The sequence below is a fragment of the Pantherophis guttatus genome, chromosome 16 (assembly GCF_059756535.1).
Source record: "Pantherophis guttatus breed Tessera chromosome 16, ASM5975653v1, whole genome shotgun sequence".
NCBI lineage: Eukaryota > Metazoa > Chordata > Lepidosauria > Squamata > Colubridae > Pantherophis > Pantherophis guttatus.
Window position 1 is genome coordinate 6,430,766 of NC_142078.1, and position 18,513 is coordinate 6,449,278.

Sequence of the window (18,513 nt, forward strand, 5' to 3'; positions counted from 1 at the left end):
TTCTGTTTGTATAAAAATCTATTTTGCCAATCTTTTCCTTTAAAATTGAACATTTAAAGTTATGGTTTATTCCTAGCAGAGTCAAGGAACTGAGTAAATGATTTTTTTAAAAAAGGACAAGAGTTGAGCCGGGTAAGTTAAGTAATCCAGAGCGGGGGGTTTTGGCTTCTAAACCCATTGGCTGGCATAAAACAGGACGCCTGTCGCCTCTTCCTAGGCCGAGCTTGGGTTTAGAGGATTCCCCTCCCCACCCCCGAAATTTCATTGAATGAGGCTGTCTTGTCCGTTCTGGGTTGCTTGGCTCGGATCGGTGGTCCCCGAAGGGGTGACGGGAGTGTTGCTCTGTAAAAACCGCCGGAAGTCCTTAATCACGGGGTGCATGATCTGGATGAGGGCGTTGAGCGCGGCCTGCATCCCTTCCATGGCCTGGGCCTGGCGTTCCTGCGCGCAGGCCTGCACCTCCTGAGAGTGGCGGATTTTCTGCAGCAGGTCGTTCTGCTGCTCGAGGTGCTGGGCGATCTCTTTGACATGCAGGTTGGTCACTCGCTGTTCCTGCAGGAGCTTGGCGGAGTTCAGCGCGATCCTGGTTTTCAGTTCCTGGGGTTTGGCGGACACTTCGGCTTGCTGGGTGATCATCTCTAAGGGGGCTTCGGCGGTGACGGTGGCGGGGGCTTCGGTGGTGCAGTACTCGACCACGCCCTCTTCCAGGCTGTGGTACGTCATCTCTGCCGGAACTAAGAAGAGGAGGAGAGCTTTTTTTGAGAACTGGCATGTTTGCATGTGGCCTTTCAACCAAGGGCTCCCAGAATTAAATCCGGGAATTTAAAGCATCCTAAGAATCAAGTTTATAATTAAATCCAGGAATTAAAGCATCCTAAGAATCGAGTTCAGAATTAAATCCAGGAATTAAAAGCATCCTAAGAATCGAGTTCAGAATTAAATCCTGGAATTAAAGCATCCTAAGAATCGAGATTAAAATTAAATCCAGGAATTAAAGCATCCTAAACATCGAGTTTAGAATTAAAGTATCCTAAAAATCGAGATTAAAATTAAATCCGGGAATTAAAGCATCCTAAGAATCGAGTTCAGAATTAAATCCGGGAACTAAAGCATCCTAAGAATCGAGTTTAGAATTAAATCTGGGCATTAAAGTATCCTAAAAATTGAGATTAAAATTAAATCCAGAAATTAAAGCATCCTAAGAATAGAATTTAGAATTAAATCCGGGAATTTAAAGCATTCTAAAAATTGAGTTTCAGCTATAATCTTAATATATAAAGGTTTGAAAACACTATAGAGTAGCTGGGTCCAGAAAAAAACATGGGGCAGCTATGTTTCCCATCTTGTAATAGTGTAATTTTAGTCAGTCAGCTTACCCTGACTAACAAAGTTTAAACTTAAACAACCAAACATCAGACTGGTGCAATGTGTGGTCATAAAAATGAGGTGGTTTCTTTTTATCAGCTTGCTACAAAAGACTGTGTTTGGTAATAATGCTATTTATAGGTGAATATTTATCAGCTTCTATGACATGTCGGAATAAGTGGGGGAGGTAAGATGAATGATCAGTGATTATAGATTGTTGGCAATCCCTGGCGCATGACATGCATTGTGTGAATCCAATCAATTGTGGCTTCTTCCCCCTCTATTATGCCGTCTGCACACGTTCGCAGCTGGTGTGAAGGAAAGAAAGGAACAGGGCTGGGGAGACAGCTTGAGGTATTACACACAGCAAACGACGTGGGAGGAGGGAAAAATATGTTTCCTGGGTGCTTCGAAATCCAGCCTGATCAGTTGCCACTGGTAACCCTGCACCCAGCAATGAATCTGCCAATGCTTCCCATTTTGCCGGCTTACGAACCAGAATGTCGGAGTTGGAAGGGACCTTGGAGGTCTTCTAGTCCAACCCCCTGCTCAGGCAGGAAAACCCTGCACCATTCCAGACAAATGGTTATCCAATCTCTTCTTAAAAGCCCGCGGTGTTGGAGCACCCACAGCTTCTGGAGTCAAGCTCTTCCACCGATTATAGGTAATCCTCGATTTACAAGTTTGTTTAGTGACCGTTCAAAGTTACGACGGCACTGGAAAAAGTGACTTGGGACCGTTTTTCATAGTTACGACCTTTACGGCATCCCCATAACCACGTGATCGAAATTCAGACGCCTGGCAACTGGTTCATGCTTACGACCGTTGCTGGGCCCCAAGATCATGTGATCACTTTTTGCGACCTTCTGGCAAGCGAAGTCAATGGGGAAGTCAGATTCATTTAGCAACCGGGCTACTCACTTATCAACTGCAGTGACTCACTTAACAACCGAGGCAAGAAAGGTCTTAAAATGGGGGCAAAATTCATTTAACCAACGTCTCACTTACCAACAGAGTTTTGGGGTTCAATTATGGTTGTAAGTCGAGGACTACCTTGTTGTAGTCCGCCAGCAGATCTGGCAGCAGATTCGGACAGTGAGGAGGTTGGGGAGGAACATGGGCCAGTCCTGGAGTCTGGGGAAGGCTCTGACGAGGGCTCTGCGTCGGAGGCAGAGAGGAGGCCAGGGCTGGATTCCAGTTATCAGCTGCCTTCGGAATCAGACATCAGTGAGGCAGACGAACAGCTGGAGCCTGTTCCCAGTGTGCGCATATGCAGAGTTGCCAGAGGAAGGGAAGACTAAAGAACAAGGGTCAACTCAGGAGTAAAGCCACAGGTGGACGATGAATGGCCCCTCCCAGAGGGAATAAAAGAGGAGCGAAAGGGGAGTGGAGTTTGCAGGAGACAATTAGTTCAGTCCTGCATTCTTGGCAAGCATTGCGGCATAAAGGTCGGTAATTGCGAACTATCTTGAAAGACTGTGGGTGAGGAAAGAATTTGCTGGAGAGGAATTCACTGTAAATTAAATAAAGGGGGTTTATCGGCATGAGGACTCAGCTTCGTGCTGCTGGGAAAGCCTTGGTCAGAACATAACTGTATACAGGGTTTTTTGTTTTTTTTTGCTATGGCCGGGAAGGAGAAGTTGGATGACATAATGGAGAAGACTAGCTTTGAAAGAGGAGGAGAAGCTGGCTCTAAGAAGCCAACCCTCGAGCAAAGTAACCGCTTGGGTGGCCGTGTTGAAGATATGATTCATAGATCTCATGATGCAAAGATGCAGGAGCCTCCGAGATTTTCCAAGACTTCGAACTTTGAAATGAGTCACATTAGGGATCTAGCATTATCAGTGCTCCATAAATACAGGATGGTGTTACAGTCTCACAGCTGATAAAATTGCCCAGGGTGGTGAAACTTATCTACTGATTATCACGCAAAGCCTATTGACTGATAACGACATGGCCTTAATAGGGAAAGGATGTTTCTTGAGAAATTAGGGCTATTGTGTTTATCAGAGCAATTATTTTTTCCCAAGGACGGGGAGTTCCCAAATTAGATCTCGGTTTGGGGCAGGAGCAGAAGACAGCCGAAGAATCAATTCCAAGGAAGGGAGTGGGTCAAGAACATAACAGGTACAGAATGTTTTTATCGAATATCTCTGGGGCTACCGGAGAAAACAACAATCCACAGCTAAGTCACCTGGCAAGGTTAATAGAAGCAGTGAGCGGAGGTGAGCCAGGAGAGCTTGGGTTATATTTTTATTTTTTTTTAAATATTCAACCCCACCCTGTTTTTGCATGCCGTGCCTACATTTTTCTCCTCCTCTGACAGGCAAGGACAAAATGAGATTGCAGTGTCCCGAACAGGCTGCAAGCAGCAGGGTTGCGGAATCAATCGGAGGCAGTCAGGTGTGGCCTTAAAGGTGCAGGTGACTGCTGGTGAGAAACACATGAGGCTGATTCCCAGGCAAGCTTTCCTTCCCCCAAATTCTAGATCAGGGGCTGCAACTGGTTCAGACCAGGATGGCAAAACCAAGAACACCAAATCGGTGTTTCTCAACCTCAGCAATTTGAAGATGGGTGGATTTCAACTCTCCACATCCCCAGCCAGAATTCTGGGAGTTGAAGTCCACACATGATTGTCATCATCTTCATTTAACGACCCCATAATCCCTTGCGGGGTGGAGTCTGGGCAACTGAATGGAGCTAGCAGAGTGTTTTAATGGCCGGATGCCCTTCCTGTGGCCAATGCGGAGTTTTGTTCAGCAGATATATTCTCAAGAGTGCCTAGAGAGAGAAATCTCTGCCTCTACCTAGGATTGAATTTACAGCCTCCTGATTATGAGGCGAGAGCTCCACCACTAGGCTACCACACTTGTGGTGGGTTTCAAATTTTTTTACTACCGGTTCTGCAGGTGTTGTTTGGGCATGGTGGCTTGGTGAGCGTGGCAGGGGAAGGATACTGCAAAATCCCCATTTCTTCCTGATCAGCTGGGACTTGGGAGACAGAGAATAGATGGGGGCGGGGCCAGTCAGAATTTTTACTACCGGTTCTCCGAACTACTCAAAATTTCCGCTACCGGTTCTCCAGAACTGGTCAGAACCTGCTGAAACCCACCTGTGCATCATACCACTCCTGTTGAAGTCCACACATCCCCAGCCAGAATTCTGGGAGTTTAAGTTCACACATCCCCAACCAGAATTCTGGGAGTTTAAGTTCACACATCCCCAGCCAGAATTCTGGGAGTTGAAGTTCACACATCCCCAGCCAGAATTCTGGGAGTTGAAGTTCACACATCCCCAGCCAGAATTCTGGGAGTTGAAGTTCACACATCCCCAGCCAGAATTCTGGGAGTTGAAGTTCACACATCCCCAGCCAGAATTCTGGGAGTTGAAGTCCACCCATCTTAAACTTACTAAGTCATTCGCTAATCTGAATGGCTCTGACTAACAATGGCTGTGTAGGAAGGAAGGAACAAGCTACTTACTCTGTGTAAGAGTGACGGTGGTTGCGGCAGCTGTAATGGGTATTTCCGATGTATGGGTGCCGGTGCAGCTTCCCGTGGGCAAGCTGATGATGGTGGCTTCTCCCAGAAGGTTACAGATACGCTGCTGCATGGGGGTGAGAATCACTGGGGTAGCAGAGGTCCCTGTCGCGTCTTCTTCAACCTCCTGGACTTCCCCACCTCCTTCCTGGTCATTGCCACCATCTTCTACAGCAGCTCTGACTTGGGCGACTTTGCGCCGTACCTCTGTCTTGAGGTCCGACCACTTCTTCTTCACTTCCGGCAGCTCCCGGCGGCAGGTCGCCACCGCGTTGACCCGTCGCAGGATGTTGTGCCAAGCGGCGGCCTTGACAGTCAGCGGCACGCCCGCGTTGAAGTGGTTGATGAGCAGGTGCTTGCTCCGCTCGAGTTCTTCTACGATGATCTCCACCTCCCGTTCCGAGAAGTTCATCTTCCGTTTTTTAGCTGGTGGGGCCGGAGGGGACGACATGGCCATAGGAGGATCTGAGGACGAAGACAAGCCAGGTCTGGGGGTCTTGAGACAAAGCCCAGGGACTGAGCCTGCAAAAAAAAAAAAGGGAGATCGTGTTGAAAAAAACAGATCCAATTTGGATCAAGTCACCCTATTTCGGAAGGAAGGGAGGCTTCGTTATGCAAGAATATCTCCCCAAATGGGTGGGTGGATGCAAAATTCAACCAAAGGGATGATAAACAGAGTCAGCTCTGTAGTGAAGTATTTACACATTTTATAATATTAAATATTTGTAAGTATTTATAATGCAGGACTGAAGGTAAATGGCAAAACTTGGGTAGGGACTATATTTGAGTTAACGCTGAGCAGAAGTTAGCTCTCAAGGTTAGTGTGCTATGTTTTGAAGAAAAGCTTTCCAAAATTACAGAGAACCATGGGGAAGGTGGGTGGATGGTGTTTTAGGAAAATAAATAAGTCAAATGAAGAAGGAGTCAAGAGGATGGACGCAACGTCAAATACGAGGAGTGTCTGTAATGGACTCCGAGCCTATTCAGGCGGTCCTTTTGTACAAACTTACCTAGGAGAGCACCTCATTTTGTATTTCTAGACTTCGGAAGTCCAGAAATCAGAGTTAGGGGTGGTTTTAAAAAGGGAGTCAGGGAAGGAAAGTCGAGGGTTTAGGATGGTCTTTTGGAATTGGGCCATCTTGAAAGCAGATGGGAAAAATAAGGGTTCTCCCAATGGGATATTTGGGGGTCTCTGAAATGGGGGGGGGGCTACATGGAAACTGTAACAACCCTTAGGTAGACTTTGGGAAGGGGGATAAAAGGGAATAAAAAATACATAAATAGCGATAAGGCTATACTGTCATTTCTGAAGCATGAAAAAAGGAATGGATTCTTTAGTATACACCTGTAAATTCAATTTTTTTTGTGGGGAGGGGGCAGGAGTGGGAAAATGGCCCCTTTTTAAGGATTGAATAAGCCACGTAACGAATATAAATTCATTTCTAATTTAATTCCTGAGGGAGGCAGCCCAAAGAAACCTCAATAATTTTAATTTTGGGGGATGAGGAGGATTTTAATTTTGGGGGATGAGGGGGATTTTAATTTTGGGGATGAGGGGAAAATATGGGAGTTTCAATTACAAGGATAAATTGGGGGGGGGGGGAGAAGAGAAGGGAATTCATAATAATTTCCACTTCATGATTTCCTTTTCAGTTTAATTTCTCAGGAAGGAAAAAAGGAGCCTCCATCATTATTATAAATATTAATTTTTTTGATGGGGGGGGGAAAGACAGGGGAAAAATAAGACATGAGGGAGCATGGGTGGTTTCCATTTCAGGGTTGAATTTGAGGAGGGGGGGAAAGAGAAGGGAATTGATATTATTTGCATTTCTGGCAGAATTGGGAAAATTAAATAAATAAAAATTAAAATATTTTTTTCAACCCCCCCCAAAAAAAATAAGAGGGAAAAAAAGGGGGGGTCAGGAGGAATTTTGGGGGGCTTCAGGCTTCGGGCCTGGTGGGAGAAAATCCCCTCAGCCTGGACTGGACATCCCCCCCCCGACAGCGCCCCCCCCCTCGCGCCCAGCCCGCCATTTCGAGGCCCCTCCGCTCTTCCCGCCGCCCCCTTTCCCAGCAGGCGAAGAAAGGTACGCAATTTGCGTACCCCAACTACCCGGCGACACCCGCCCCGCAGAGAGCCTCTACTTTGCGGCAGTGGCGTAATGGCTTCCAGAATCGGCCCCCTCGTGCCCCTTCTTCTCATTGGCGCAGCTCTTTGCCCATTAGGGGTCAGAGCCCGCCCTCCCCGTCGCCCCAAGCTTGGCGAGAAGGGGCGGCGATTGGCTCGGAGCGCCGCGGCGGGAGGGTCCCTCATCCGGGGAGGGGAGAGCTTGAAGCCGATTGGGCGAAGGAGCCAGGATCCGATTGGCTCCCAGCGTCGTCCGTCAAAGCGTGAGTGCCTTTTTCCCTAATAACGCCGCTCGGATTCGGATTTGGCGTTCTTCCGCCGGCCAACAGGGGGCCCTTGCGTACCGCCTGACGTAGAAGGAGGAGAAGGCGGAGCCAAAGCAAAGACACGTTTTTTTTTTCCTCCCTCCCATCCTTACTCCTCGCGAGATTTTCCTTCCGTCCCGCCCTCCCGGCTCCCGGATTGGACAACCTGGAGAAAAAGCGGCGGCGACGAGCAATCGGAGGGCGCCCTCAGGGAGGCGGGACGTGACGTAGGAAAAGCCGCTTCCGGTGGGCAAAGGAGGCCACTTCCGCTGAGAGGCGGCTCTTGTTTGTGGTGCTCGTGTGGCGGTTATGCCGGCCGGCGCGCGGCGTTCGCTGGCTTCCCCGACGGTCGTTAACGGCGTCTTGTGCCAGTGCGGCGGCGTCTCCCCGTCCTCTTCTTCTCCGGCTTCCTTCTCCTCCTCAGGCCGCAGCGAGGCCGCTTCCCGGTTCCTAGCCGAGCACGAGCGTCGCCTGTACAGCCTCTTCGTCCAGCTGGACGTTAACCGGGACGGCGCGCTCTGCGTCCACGACCTGGCCGTCGGGCTGGAGCGGCTCGGCCTCCACCGCTCCGAGCGGGACCTCTGGGTGAGTTTGCTTCCACCCTGGGTGGATCCACACGTGCGCTCGAACACGCGTGTCGGCTTCTTAAAACACTCCTCGACCCGGGTTTGACAGCTTCTTCTCGTAGCCTGGCTTTTTTTGTTGTTGTTGTTGTATATGTGAGTCTTTTCCCCCCCCCCCCTTTGAATTATCGTCTGTGCGGGAAGTCCTCGACTTGCGACCGTTCCGTTTAGTGACCGTTCAAAGTTAGGATGGCGCGGCAAACAACGGGGACCGACGGCCGTTTTGCGGCATGGTCACGTGATTTATACCTTCGGAATGTTTTGACAACTGATTCACACCACAGTCGCAGAGTCCTCCCCCACCCCCCAGTCACCTGATCCCTTTTGTGACCTTCCGACGAGCAACACCCAATGCGGGAACCAGATTCCCTTAACAACCGTGTGACTAATTCGACAACCGCAGCGATTCGCTGTAACAAGTGTGGCGAGAAAGGTCGTAAAATGGGACAAAACCCGCCGAGCGAATGTCTCACTTGGCGACATAGATTTGGGGCTCGGTTGTAGTCGTAAGTCGAGGACTGACTGTATTTTACTGTGTTTGTTTTCTAGCGTGATTCCCCGATTCTATCATGGCTTTGTTTGTAAGGACATCCCTGTTTGGTTTGGTGACAGTAACCGCCTCAGATAGAAAGTCCCTACAGAGAGTGGTGAGGACAGTGGAGAAGATTATAGGAAGCTTGCTTCCCCTTATTCAGGATGCTGCTTATAAGCGCTATGTGCTTAGAGCTCAAAGCATTGTGAGAGACCCCACACACATACTTTACGGACTGTTTCTGTCGCTCCCCAATGGGAGAAGATTTCAAAGTATTTCTAGCAGGACTCCCAGATTCTGGAACAGCTTTGTTCCCTGGGCCATCCGTCCGGTAAACTCTCAAGATTTGTTTTTCTCGCTACATACATATATACATCCGAACCAGACTGTGTTGTTTCTCTGTGTCATACATGTGGGGTATATGCTCAATTTTGCATTGATTTATTTTGTCATGCTTATGGAGTGTATCTTGGAGGTGGTGACCCTTTGAGAGTTGTAGGCAACAAAACTTCATTTTAATATATGCCGATTAGTGTACATTTAAGGTGACAAAGTTATGCTAAATCTAAAGTTGATGGGATGATTTTTGTGGAGGGTTTTTGTCACTCAAGTGTGAGTACCGCCTTCAAAAAGAACTGGATGGAAATGTACTAAAGGATCAGAAATATTAAAAAGTCCTCGACTTAACTGTTTGTTTAGCGACGGAAGATACAACAGCGCTGGGAAAAAAACTACAACCAATCCTTGCAGCATCCTCATGATCATGTGATCCAAATTTGGACGGTTGATAACGTGGCATGTCTGATGGCAGCGTCCCGGGAACACGTGATCAATTTCCCAGCCATCTTCAGACAAGCGAAGTCAATGGAGGAAACTCTTATTTGCTTAACGACCGCATGATTTATTTTACCATGGCCGAAGGGTCGTAGATTCAGGGACAACTCGCTTCAGTGTCTTGCATAGAAACTGAAATTCTGGTTTCCAATTGTGGGACCCTCCCTACTTAAAGATAAGTGGGGGGAAAACACAGTAAGAGTTGGAAGGGACCTTGGAGGTCTTCTAGTCCAGCCCTATACCATTTCAGACAAATGGTATTGATCTCGATCTCAGAAAATTTCTTAGATCAAGGTTGCTTCTCTTCTTGATAAGTTTCGATCCTTGCTTCTTGTCCTGCTTTCTGGTGCTTTCGAGAGTAGATGTTTTAGAACAGTGGTTCTCAACCTGTGGGTCGGGACCCCTTTGGGGGTCGAATGACCCTTTCACAGGGGTCGCCTAAGGCCATCGGAAAAGACATATTTTCGATGGTTTTAGGAATAATTTTATGGTTGGGGGTCACCACAACATGAGGAACTGTATTAAAGGGTCGCGGCATTAGGAAGGTTGAGAACCACTGTTTTAGAATAACAGAATTGGAAGGGACCTTGTAGGGCATCTAGTCCAACCCCCGTCCAAGCAGGAGACACTAAACCATTTCTGACAGATGGCAGTCCAGTCTCTTCTTGAAAGCCTCCAGGGATGAAGCTCCCACAACTTCTGTTCCATGGGTGGATTGTTCTCAGTGTCAGAAAATTTCTCCTTATTTCCAGGTTGAATCTCTCCTTGGATCAGTTTCCATCCATTATTCCTTGTCTGGCCTTCGGGTGCCTTGGAAAATAGCTTGACCCCCCCTCCTCTCTGTGGCAGCCCCTCAAATATTGGAAGACTGCTATCCTGTCTCCCCTGGTCCTTCTCTTCGCTAGACTAGCCATGCCCAGTTCCTGCAACCGTTCTTCATACATTTTAGTCTCCATCCCCCTAATCATCTTTCTTGTTCTTCTCTGCACTCTTTCTAGGACAATTAACCAGTGGAACAGCTTTCCTCCAGAAATCATAGGGTCTCCATCGCTGGATGTTTTCAAGAAGAGTCTAGACAGCCACTTATCTAAATTGGTATAGGTTCTCCTGCTTGAGGAGGGGGGTTGGACTAGAAGACCTCTAAGGTCCCTTCCAGCTTTATTCTATTCTATTCTAGTCTCGCACCATTTCTGATATCTTCCCCACCCCCCTCTCAAATGCCTGAAATGGTTTACAGCTTAAGAGGAAAAGATTAGGGGCATGCCCCACAAATGAAATTCAATATGATTGTAAAGTCCATGAAGGCGTGTATCTTAATCCATTGATTACTCTATAAAATGCACGTACATCACTAGTGTTAAGTAAACAACGATGTGCCCAGCTGGCTTTCTGCCTCCTTCCTCATGATATGATTCATAATCAGTTATGTTTAGGCTAATGCAAAGAAAAGCTGATAGGGAAGCTGATAGGCATCGTCGCCTGCTTCCCAACTGCATAAGCCTGAAATGAGAAAAATCAGAAACTTGTCCGAATAGACTAGCAGCTCTTCCTCACCAAGTTAACTCTCATTGAGAACTAGGTTTGTGCTTCGTGACACGACACGCGCTGGCTTTTGCAAAAGCGGCCAGATAAATGATTGCTGAGATTAACAAACCACAGTTGTAAGGGAGGTTTTCCTTGCACACATTTTGGGCTTAATTGCGATAGTAAGTCGTGGGCTGTCTGTATTTCTTTGCACAAATCTGTCACAAGGACCACTCGCTATGTGTGTGTCTACCAAACCTTTTTCCTGCCCATCCTTCTCCCTGCCCCCCCACAATAAAAGCCTTCGAGGGTCTTGCAGATCATTCAACATAATCTGAATAATAGGATAGTCTCACGAGAATATCATTTCTACAAGATTATCTTATAACAGAAGCTGCTTTTTTGGGTCTCTGGGGGACGCTCTAGAACAGGGGTGTCAAACTGGCAGCCCATGGGGCTGGATGCGTCACGTGGAAGCCACGCCCACCCCAGCTCCGCAAAAGGGGGAAAATGACAGCAATGCTACGTGTCGAGTTTCACACCCGTGCTCTAGAAGTTGTGATGAATCGGATGGCCTAGACGAGGGGTCGGCAACCTTGAACACCCAGAGAGCCACAGAGGTCCTAACCGGAAGCCCCCGTTCAATTCGGGAGCTGACCAGAAGTCCAGTTCCCCCTAACCCTAGCGCAGCGTCCTTTTTCCTCTGTTGACCAGAAGTCGGTTCCCCCACCATAGAGTTGCCTGCTAGCACGGCATCCTTTCTATTCTATTCTATTCTATTCTATTCTATTCTATTCTATTCTATTCTTATTTTTTGTTTAGTCTAGTCTAGTCTAGTCTAGTTGTCAGCGTTGCAACGCTGGCATAGAGAGAGAGCAGAGGAGAGCGAAAGATAAACTCTGAAACTTTTGCCTGCTAAATCCCTTTGAAGCCTGGTTGTCGTGGAAATGAGGGGAGGGGGCACATTCCTGGGAGATGACGAGGTAAAGAAGTCTGAAGAATGACTTGGAAGACAGCCAATGAGAAGCAGAGATTTGGGGATCGGAAAGGGAGAGATTGGGAGGCAAAAGGTCAGTCTTGTCCGCGCGGAGTCATGATCCGGTGGCTGAGCTCAATTAAAAAGATTTCCTTAAAGATTGGCAGTTTGGAAATTCATTTAATTTTGAGATAGCACCGCAGTCTGACACTAGTCTAGTCTATTCTATTCTTTAAGTGAACTGTTGTAAATCGAGGAGTATCTGTACTGGTAGGTAAGCACGTATCTAGCCCCGTGTGTAAACAAATGCCCTCTTCAATCATTCCTTTTGTTTGCTGGAGGTTTGATATGATTGCTTTGGCACCTGATAGTCTTTGCCACAAGTCTCGGCCCTTGTTAAACAGGCTGCATTTCTGCACCCTTGTTGGTTTGGCGCAATTAGCCCTGCCGTTAACCTTCGTGTTGACTTACCAGATGTGGCAGCGCCAGGTGGAGTCTGGAGTGCTTGACCAGGGTCCGCTGTACTGTCATTTCTGCAAACAGTTTTCTTTGGGGTACCCGAAGAACAACTAGGTTCTGTAATAGCTTTGGACCATCTAATATCAACCTTGTAAACTCTCAAGACTCTTGCCCCCCCTCCCCGCCCCAGTTATATATGCTGACTGGTCTGTGATTAATATATATAAATATATATATGTGTGTGTGTGTGTGTGTGTGTGCACGCGTGTGTGTATATATAGCATATGTATGTAAGTATAGCAAGTGTGTGCATATATGTATGTATGTATATATATATGTATGTTATATATATATATCTGTCTTCTTAAGTTTTCGTGGGTGTGTGTTGGTAATAGGGAGCCAGAGAAAACTGGACCATTAACACATTCAGGCTGCAGCTAGTATAATGAAGCATGACCCACAGCTTCTAAACTGATAATAAAGGCCCGAAGATGACAAGGTAGAGAGCTTGTCGAAACGTTGCCTAACCTTAAAGTGTTGGTTAGGATTTCAGCCAGAGTTTTTGAAAGACCTTAAAAAGATTTTTGTTTGGGAATTTAGAGGATTCTGAGCTGTGATCTTAGCCAGGATTTTAAACATTTTAACTAACAAACTTATAATGACATGGGAAAACACCCGAGATGTTAACTTTATATATAGATATAGATATAGATATAGATATAGATATAGATAAGTTTTCTGAGGTTTTCGCGGGTGTTTGTATGTAGGTCTTTGGTTATTCGGGTTTTCTCCCGTGTAAAATTGGAAGTGTCTTGGCGACGTTTCGACGAAGTCTCATTCGTCATCTTCAGGCTGGTGTTTTCGGCTTCGTGAAGATGACGAATGAGACTTCGTCGAAACGTCGCCAAGACACTTCCAATTTTACGCGGGAGAAAACCCGAATAACCAAAGACCTACATTTATTTATTTATTTATTTATTTATTTATTTATTTATTTATTTATTTATTATTTAAATTTCTATACCGCCCTTCTCCAAAATAGGACTCATACATACATATATATGTTTTTCCTCTAGCCAGGTTTTTCCTACGTCTCTCACCTGGCAGTAAGAACTTGCTGGCTGCTAGAAAGGAAAAAAGCCCAGAATCGAGTGGATGTGATTCTTCTGAGCTAGGGCTGCAGAAAAACCTTGGTTACATAGGAAAAACCTGGCTAGAGGAAAAACACACATAAATCCTATGAAGAAGTAAGAAAATAGATACTTATACACACACACACGCACACGCACACGTGGGCTGCAGGAGGCTTTCCAGGCCCAAAATGGGGCACGGGGTGCCCTCGTGCTGTGCCCCCGTGCCCCATTTTGGCTTCCAGGTTGATGCAGGTGGCTTTCCAGGCCCAAAACAGGGCATGGGGCGCTGGGGTGCATGCACGGGGACAGGGCGCATGTGCAGGGGGGCACTCACATTGCATTTTGGGGGTTTGGGCACTCGGCACCAAAAAGGATCTACTGGGCTAGATTGAAGTAGGGAAAATACTCCATCTGAGCATATAATATATTCCGATATGTGGTGAGTAATACGTTTTCTGTTATTATTTTTTTTCTCCCATGAACTCGGCTGGTTTATAAAAAGAAAGCAAGCAAATTAAAATAGCACAGAAATAAAAATAAGCTAAACAAAAAGTCTGGGGGAAATTTATATTTAGGCTTGACTGCCCTCTCTGATTCTGCGCCAAACCGCTTCTTTGTCACGAGTATTTAATTTTCATTCCTGACCGACAGCTCTTGCTTCCTCTTCTGTTAACGCTTGGAGCGGCTGCAAAGAGCAGCTTTAAACACCATCGTGGCGGGCATACAAAGTGCAAATAATGTAATTCTTGCTGCCAAGAATATTTAATCTTTTGTGAGCCCACGGTGGCATGTCCTTTTCTGGGCTTCAAATACGATTTGGATATTTGAAATCTGATCTGCCCGGCTTTGTCCGAACTCGAGCAGTGATTTCTTTCCCGAAAGCATCCATGGGTTGATTTTATATAGTTTTTGGAGGGCAAATACTCTCAGGTGCTTTTTCAAGAGGCAATTGACTTTCTGTTTTTTCTTTGAAGACGTTTCGCTTCTCATCCAAGAAGCTTTTTCAGCTCTGATGCACAGCTAAATATCTATGGAGATTCTCAGCCATCCAGGTCATGTTTTTCCCAAAGGTGCTTTTTTCATGAGGCAACTTGCACTTCCTTGTTTTTCCTTTTGAAGATATTTCGCTTCCCATCCAAGAAGATTTCAGCGCTGAAGAGAGAGCTGAAGAAGCTTCTTGGATGAGAAGCAAAACGTCTTCAAAAGTCTAGTGAAGAGAAGGACCAGGGGAGACAGGATAGCAGCCTTCCAATATTTGAGGGGCTGCCACCGAGAGGAGGGGGTCAAGCTATTTTCCAAGGCACCCGAAGGCCAGACAAGGAATAATGGATGGAAACTGACTAAGGAGAGATTCAACCTGGAAATAAGGAGAAATTTTCTGACACTGAGAACAATCAACCCGTGGAACAGAAGTTGCCTTCAGAAGTTGTGGGAGCTTCATCCCTGGAGGCTTTCAAGAAGAGACTGGACTGGCATCTGTCAGAAATGGTGTAGGGTCTCCTACTTGGACGGGGGGTTGGACTAGATGACCTACAAGGTCCCTTCCAACTCTGTTATTCTGCCTTTAGAGAAAAACCAGAAAAGTCCCGTTGCCTCTTGAAAAAAAGCACCTTTGGGACTACTCCAAGCAAGATTTGAAGGTCTCGGTTTCCCTACTTTTGAGCCTGTGGGGGGGTGACGAACAGAAAACGGTGCGATTCATTTGCAGCGCTGCTGTCAAAACCGTAACGCGAAATAATCTGTGTTGCTTTGGCAGGCCGACATGCTTTGCAATTTACATTCTGGCAGCGAACGCTTGTGTTTGCTACGCGTACGGGCAGCGCTAATTTCCGTGAGCTTTGTTAAAACACGCAAAAGGCCGCGCTTCGGCTTGCTTGTCATGGCAAAAGTTATTTCGGCTGCCTGGGGATGCATCCTTGGCATTACAAATTTCTTTTTTACTCTGGTTTAAAAGAGATCAAAGATACATAAAAAAACCGCTTTCTGCTTCTGTATTTACAGCCATCTAGTTTGCCGTGAACCTCTTGGTGTCGCTAAATTTGTCTTTTCAAGAGTGACTGTCATATCAAGGGGCATTTTTTTTTCTCTCTTTAGCCTGTCATGCTTTCATCTCTCCTTGTCTGACAACTTCCTCTTGGCTTTTCATCTTTTCTCTCGTAGGGCTGGTGAAACCTCTCTTCCCTCCCTTCTCGGGACTAGAGCCCAGCCTCCGAATTCTTCTACTTCTTCTCATCTGTCCATCTGTATTACTTGGAACCCCGACACCGACAGAGTGAGGTCTCGCCACGGCTGCGACGAACTGGCGTGTTTGAAAGAAATCCCGTCTTGGACCACCCAGAAATGTTGGCAGAATTATTTTCATTTTTGCGTGCAAAGCAGAATATTAAGAGCATATATACGGGAAGTCCTTGACTTACGACCACAAGTTTGAGCCCAGAGTTTCTGTCGCTAAGCGAGTTTCGTCCCCCACTTTACGGCTTTTCCTGCCGCAGTTGTCCCAGCGAATCACTGCGGTTCGTAAGTCGGTAACCTGGTTGTTAAATGAAACCTGGCTCCCCCCTCCCCGCTGACTTCTCCTTTTGGAGAAGGTCACAAAAGGGGGGGAAATCGCGTGACTTTGGGGGACGCAGCGACCGTCGTAAGTACGAACCCGTTGTTGACTCTGATTACGTGATCGTGGGGATGACGCGAAGGTCATCAGCGCCGAAAATGGTCCTCGGTCCCGTTTTTTTCAATGCCGTCGTAAATTTTGAACGGGTCATTAAATGAACAATTGTAAGCGGAGGACTACCTGCAGTAAGTCAGATAGGGAAACATCCCCCGATGAAAACTTTGAATCTGGTAGTTCATCTTTTCGTTGCAAATCGGGCACTTTGGAATATTACAGGCCCTTTGAGTGACATGTCTACAAATATTTCACAGTTATGTCAATAGTTGTGCAAATGTGCGCCGGTCATGAGAGCCGAGTTTTATTCCTGGTCCTCGGCTCTGACCTTTGGACTTTAAAACAAGAGCGAGGGCGTTCATTTTTCTTGGCAGCTTGTGGTGGCAGTTGCGTTATTTCCAGAATTGTCTAGCCCAGTGATCACCAACTGCTGGTCCGTGGACCACTGGTGGCTCGCGAGAAAATTTGGGTGGTCTGCGGAAAAATTATTTGCATTTTTTATATTGCACTAAATCAGGAGTCCTCAAATTACGGCCCCTGGGCCGGATACGTGCAATGAAGGTTTGTGTTGCTGCAGGGGTCTTCTTGTGTGGGTCGGAGGGGGGCAGAAATTCCGACTCGGGTTCTAGTTCAGCCTCCTGGTGTGGGGCTTTGGGCGAAGGCTGGAGGGAAGAGCCGCTGGTGGCAAAGAGCCGGAGGGCCTCGTTCCAGTGGGACTGCCTCATGGCCTGGAACTGGCTGACCATCTCAGCCCTCTGAGCTTCCAGGCGCCGGTACCTGGCCTTGCACTCCCGCAGGTCTTCCCTCTGCTTGGAAAGCCTATGCTCCTAGTCCTCAGTGAGGTGCTTCTGCTGAGCCTCCTTCTCGGCCAGATCCAATCTGAACTGAGCCACTGTTTCTTGTGGTGGCTGCTTAGCTCCAGCAACTGCTTCCTGTTGGGGCCCTAAGGAGCCTGGGTGGGCAGGCGAGGAGTGGCTGGGAGGGGAGGGGCGAGTAGAAGCCGGCGAGGCACCCCTCGACGTGAGTACAATCGAGTTGACCACGCCCACCCAGTCACATGACCACCTAGCCATGCCCACCCAGCCGGTCATTAGACAGATCGTATTAGTGGTCCGTGGGATTTAAAATTATGAATTTAGCGATCCCTGAGGTCCGAAAGGTTGGGGGCCTCTGCTCTAGACACACCAGAGAAGGACTTCTAGCGTTCGTACTGTAACTCTCATGTACCCAGTGAATTGCTTGGAAAAAATCTCCTGTCGGGGCTGCTTCATTCTGCTTCAGTTGTAGGCTGTACCTATTATACAGGTAATCCTCGGCTTATGACAGTTCGTTTAGTAACCGTTCAAAGTTACAAACTTAACAAATTTCTCACTTAATATCTGGTTAGTCACTTATCAGCCAGTGATTCTCTTAACAACGGAGGCAAATGGGGCAAAACTCACTTAACAAATGTTTCCCTTAAAAGCCGGGTTAGTAACTTATCAACTGCAGTGATTCACTTAACAACGGAGGCAAGAAAAGTCGTAAAATGGGGCAAAACTCACAAAACGTTTCACTTAACATAAATTTGGGGCTCCATTGTGGTCGTAAGTCGAGGACTACCTGTATGAAGGACTACTCTAGGTTCCTGTTGGTGCCCACCAGAGCAACAACAGATTTTCTGCATCTGTTGACCACTTTGTGCAGTGATCTCTGTGAAAATTGGGACCGTTTCCATGATGACATGAAAGCTTCGGGTTTTTTTTTTTCTTCAATTCTGCTTTTAGTCATCAGAATTATTTCCTGATTGTTTCCTGTTGTTCTCTTATGTTTCTATATGGCCGTGCGATACTTTTTGAATCATTTTTGGTGTTTGTTTGAATGGAAAGTGAATACTTTTTGCATTTTGTTTGTGAATAAAGCTACATAGTAAAGAATAGAGAGCCGAGAGAAGGTTGTGTTGCTTTGAGGGCAAGTTAGCACAATGGAAGGATTGTGTGGCGTTGCCATTTTAGAAAGCTAACCGAAAACACACGTATTGCAGAGACGCCACATCCATTTTGTATTACATTTGCTGTGTCTAATGTTGGTTCTTCAGAATCTCCTCTTGCGTCAGAAGCACCCACAAATTATAAACCTTCAACCCAGAGCAATTAAAATGGGTATAAAATAGGTCATTGCACTGTAGCTCAGTTAAAAAGTATGTGCAATAAATAGGATTAAAACTAAGTGACATTCATTCAGTATGGAGCCACATCGTTTTCTCTCCCCGGTGCGAGCTCTTCCTCCATACGTGATGAAGGACATCGTATGCACCATAGCATAAATGATGAGATGGATTGTCCTTCTCCACATTCACACAGCCTGCCTATCTTCTATTGGGAAACCCCATTTTTTAAAGATTGTCCTTTGAGCTTCCTATCCTGGCATGCAGGCACTCATAAAAACCTA

At 46.8% G+C, this 18,513-nt stretch overlaps 2 protein-coding genes across 4 annotated transcripts in view; one reads left to right on the forward strand and one right to left on the reverse strand.

Moving 5' to 3' along the window:
• NAIF1 (nuclear apoptosis inducing factor 1) lies at positions 1–7,181 on the reverse strand. 2 transcript variants are annotated; one of them, XM_034438703.3, is made up of 3 exons: positions 7,009–7,181; positions 4,848–5,426; positions 1–734 (listed from the first exon to the last, which is right to left on the reverse strand). In XM_034438703.3, the coding sequence occupies exons 2-3, from the start codon at positions 5,359–5,361 to the stop codon at positions 262–264; spliced, it is 987 nt and encodes a 328-aa protein (XP_034294594.2). In that variant the 5' UTR covers positions 5,362–5,426; positions 7,009–7,181; the 3' UTR covers positions 1–261. The 2 variants fall into 2 exon arrangements, with proteins under 2 accessions (XP_034294594.2, XP_034294593.2); XM_034438702.3 differs by lacking the exon at positions 7,009–7,181 and adding an exon at positions 5,915–6,990.
• A 401-nt stretch (positions 7,182–7,582) lies between these two features.
• Positions 7,583–18,513, forward strand: part of SLC25A25 (solute carrier family 25 member 25) — a 56,901-nt gene continuing 45,970 nt past the window's right edge. Inside the window, exon 1 of one of the 2 annotated variants that reach the window (XM_034438697.3) lies at positions 7,583–7,922. In XM_034438697.3, coding sequence (XP_034294588.1) covers positions 7,647–7,922 — 276 coding nt within the window. In that variant the 5' untranslated portion in view covers positions 7,583–7,646. The remainder of the gene's footprint in view (positions 7,923–18,513) is intronic. The other variant, XM_034438695.3, reaches the window with a different exon arrangement.

Coding starts and splice junctions, on each gene's coding strand:
- NAIF1 (XM_034438703.3), bottom strand. CDS start 5,361: ATGGCCATGTCGTCCCCTCCGGCCCCACCAGCTAAAAAACGGAAGATG. Junction 735..4,847: donor CACCGTCACTCTTACACAGA/GTAAGTAGCTTG, acceptor TCCTCTTCTTAG/TTCCGGCAGAGATGACGTAC.